The following is a 4,105-nucleotide window of genomic DNA, read 5'->3' as shown; positions in this document are numbered from 1 at the left end:
TTTTACACATTCATTCCTGAAATATACAGACGTTTATTACAGAAGGGTTAAAAATATGATTATAGGTCCAAATATACCATTTAATACTGTTAATTGTTATACAGTAATCTTTCAATCCGTTTTTATGTCTCTCCAACTCTTTCAAATAGTTATTGGATGCTGCTACAACAGCTGGAATTCAATTTGGACTTTATTTTTGCACTGAAGCCTTTACGAACATATATAAAATGTGCCACATTTATTCTCTTTCCAGATGGCAGCCATGTTAGTTACAATATATTCCACTGAAATTCTTCTAAGTTCAAGTTATAAATCTACATTAGTAGATCATTTATAATTAGATACTCTATTTTCTTTGATGGTACCAAATAACAAGATTACTAGTAACTCCTATGTCCTTGAAAATAGTATTAACTTTTCTACTTTAAAATCTAGTATTAAACTCGACTTTGCAAGCAAATCAAAAAATTTTATATAACAAGAAAATTAAAAGCTTTATTTATAACTAACTCTTCGCCAAAAAATACTGACACATGCATATAGATATTGGCTATAGCGGTATATAGCATTTCATAATGCGAATTTACGGAATTTTACCTTCAGTAAGTGTTTCACCGCTACTACTGTATAGAAATTATTATAACGAATATTTCTAAACATTTGATCGCTTCAACCTTAACAGGTTCAAGTGGCCTATTGATTTATTTTTGATTTATTTTATACTAAAGAACTTAACAGTGACGTAGCATTAATATACATAATATACAATTTTTTTTTTGAACTACTTTCATAAAAAATAAATATGCACCTAAAAATATAAAATCTACAAAATTGCAAAATAGAGGAAGGATTCTATGATGATTAATAGAAGTAATTTAAGAGCCTCGGAGATAATTAAGACAAAAGTTCCTTACTAGATACTAGAAAATGAGTCGAAAGATAATTATTGTAACGGCTCAAAGCAATATCTATATATAAATCTCTATGTACTATTAGCTAAATCAGATAATATTCACAATTTAGTATACAAATTAATCCCGGAAATGACGAATTATAATCCGTTTAAACGTAGATTTGTGTTGTTTTGATTAATAAATTTATGCTTTATTTATAATAATTAAATATAATAAAAATTCCTACCGAGTTGGTAAATGTATTGGGTGAATATATTCCATAAAAGCAATAGTTTGATCGTAAAGCCTGAAGGGCGATCCAAAAACTACATCGAACCGAACCCAGAAATCAGTGGTAAAATACAGGATGTGATTTTGAAAGATTGTCAATTGCCGATTGCATTAGACGTAGTGAGCAATAGTTTGTTAAATTTTGCGCAAATAGACACTATTTCAAAATCAAAAACATTTTAGAAAGGATATTGATAGATGATGCTCTTTTTTGATGGAATATAGATATATCATCATAACCTTAAATCATCAAAACAAGAAGCTACAAAGGGTAAAATGGAAAATCGAGTCTTTAGCTTCTGAGATTTTCGGATTATGATTCATAAAATATCTTCAGCCTATACATTAAAGATCTGCCTCTTCTTACACCTAGAGAACTATTTTTATAAACTGAAGCTGCTAAAACCACAACATTGGACGAAATAGGTTTTATACATCATAAAAATTTTGAAATAATTATGTAGTATTGAATGGTACTGAAAATTAAATTATATTAAGAACTAAAGAAAAATTATTAAAGAACATTACTAATAAAAACTAAACGCAATTTAGTTAAAGAATACGAAAGTGCTTACTTGTGCAAGTTTTGTTTATAATATTTGTGGCATTTTACTATTTTGAAAATAAATAAATCAACTTTATTAAAAGAAATATATAAACAGTTCAATAATAAGTTTTATTTTATACAATTTTATTTATAATATTTACACAATATATTCATTTTCTAAATAGTAATAAATCAATTTAACATTCGATTTTTGTAAATATATTAAATATTAAAAAAAAACACACTATTTGATTAAATATTTAATATTTAGGATACATTTTTAAACACTTTAATAATAAAAACATACAACCTTACGTTTGTTCTGAAACTAATATATATAAAAACTTAACTAGTCCCGTTCAATCAATATTTAAAATACAATGTGTTTCTTATATTATAGGCAATATATTGGAATATATTGAATATTCCATATAATACAATTGATATATAACAATTCATTATATTGTATAAAAAACAATTGTCTTAGTTAACAAATAAAAATCTCTTTATATTAACAAAATATTAATACCTAATGCGACATCTGTAAAAACAAAAAAAAAATATTTTGTTTATAATCTTTAAATTTAATTATATTTTTATTATATTATATTATTATTTTAATATAATATTAATTATATCATATTATACAATGTGAAAATTATTTGTTGTGAATAGTTGTCTTTAAGGGAGACTTTTTAAAATTCTTTCATCTTTAATATTAGCTATTTTTTTAAAAAAAAACTTATAAAAAAGTAATTTTTTTTAATAAAAAAAAAATTAACATTTTTTTGATTTAAATTTTTTTAAGTAATTTTTTAAAAATGAACTAAATATTTTTTATATTTCTTACACTATTTCAATTTTTTTAAATTTTATTATTGCAGAAAAATTTATTCAAGTACATTTGTGTAATATTTTATCAATCAAATAAATGGAAAAGATTGTATTTAAATATATATATATTTAACAAAAATATACATAAAATTAAATAAATAAAGAACTTTTTGATTACATTTATTTCATTTTTATTTATTTTTTTATAACATTAATTCGAATAATAAGAAGTCTTTCTTTATGTGTTTTAAGATAAAACACATTTTTTTCATGATAAAACATTTTTGTGAATATAAATAAAATTTACTGTTGTGTGGGATTAGTGACTTCCAAAAACTTGCCTTTTAGAATTTTCGATGATGAAGATTTTTTTAAATTGTTATTAAAACCGTATGAAAGAAAGTTTGGCTCGAATTTGAATTCAAGAAATATTGTATCATTGCTTGATAATTCTTGCATAAAAATACAGGAGATAATTAAGGCGAGATTAACAAATAAAATGTTATCGCTTAAATTAGACATTGCAACTCGGATGGATAAAAATATTCTTGGAATAAATATTCAGTATATAAAGGACTTTAAAATATATATCAACACTATAGGTAAGTGTTGCCAAATTTATTCCAGTACAACAGATAATGGAGCAAATATGGTGAAAGTTAGTGAAATACTCCAAGACATACAAGAAGAGCATATAAACGAGGACTTTAATCAAGAGGAGTGCAGCAATAATGATGAAAATATTCACGCAATACTAGCATCGGTATTATCTGTTGTGAGATGCGCTGCGTGAACTACAAATTAGTGAATGCAGAGATGCTGTAAAGCAATTACGAAAAGCTGTTAGGGCAGGCGACATTCATATACAGATGCCCATTTTAGATAATACAACACGCTGGAACTCGACATATGAGATGTTGAATAATTTACTTAAAATGAGAGAGATAATAGAAGCACTATATATTTTGAAAAGTCTGAAATTCCAGATATATCTTGGGATTTCGTTGTAAATTTTGTAACTGCCTTTACCCCATTGGCTATTTGTACTAAACATATGCAAATAGAGCAGTACGTAATTGGTGATTTTTATAGAGATTGGTTATGTGGCGAGATAGAGTTAGAGGAATTAGTAACAAAAACACCATACGCATCACATTTACATGAATCAATGCAAAAAAGGAAACAAATATTTATGGATAGTGATGCATTCCAAGTCGCGCTTTATCTTGATCCCCGTTTTAATTTTGAAAATTCAACTATGCTGTCTGAAAATCAAAAATCAACAGCTGTGGTGCAAATATACTTATATTTATATTTATAAAAATTATTGTATTTTTGAAAATTATTGTTCATTAAACAAATTTTAATTTAATATCTTATATTTTTCATAGGCGTATCTCACAGCAACTTTTGAAAGGTTAACAAAATTGGAGGACTTACGGAAAGTAGGAAATGAACCAGATTCTCCAAATATCTCATCTGATATGATGTTTGAGTTTCCTACTACTTCTGCAGCACCTTATTCAAAATTGCAGTAGCG

At 25.4% G+C, this 4,105-nt stretch overlaps 1 protein-coding gene across 1 annotated transcript; it reads left to right on the top strand.

Annotated features, from left to right (window-relative positions):
• Positions 1-2,872: 2,872 nt before the first annotated feature.
• Positions 2,873-3,861, top strand: LOC119682572 (the record flags this gene model as incomplete). The annotated part of the gene is given in 1 exon segment (XM_038096043.1): positions 2,873-3,861. A coding segment is annotated over 1 exon segment (486 nt), but the record flags the coding sequence as incomplete, so codon positions are not given.
• Positions 3,862-4,105: the final 244 nt, after the last annotated feature.

Source organism: Teleopsis dalmanni, chromosome 2 (assembly GCF_002237135.1).
Source record: "Teleopsis dalmanni isolate 2A chromosome 2, ASM223713v2, whole genome shotgun sequence".
NCBI lineage: Eukaryota > Metazoa > Arthropoda > Insecta > Diptera > Diopsidae > Teleopsis > Teleopsis dalmanni.
This window is presented reverse-complemented; position numbering and strand designations above follow the sequence as displayed.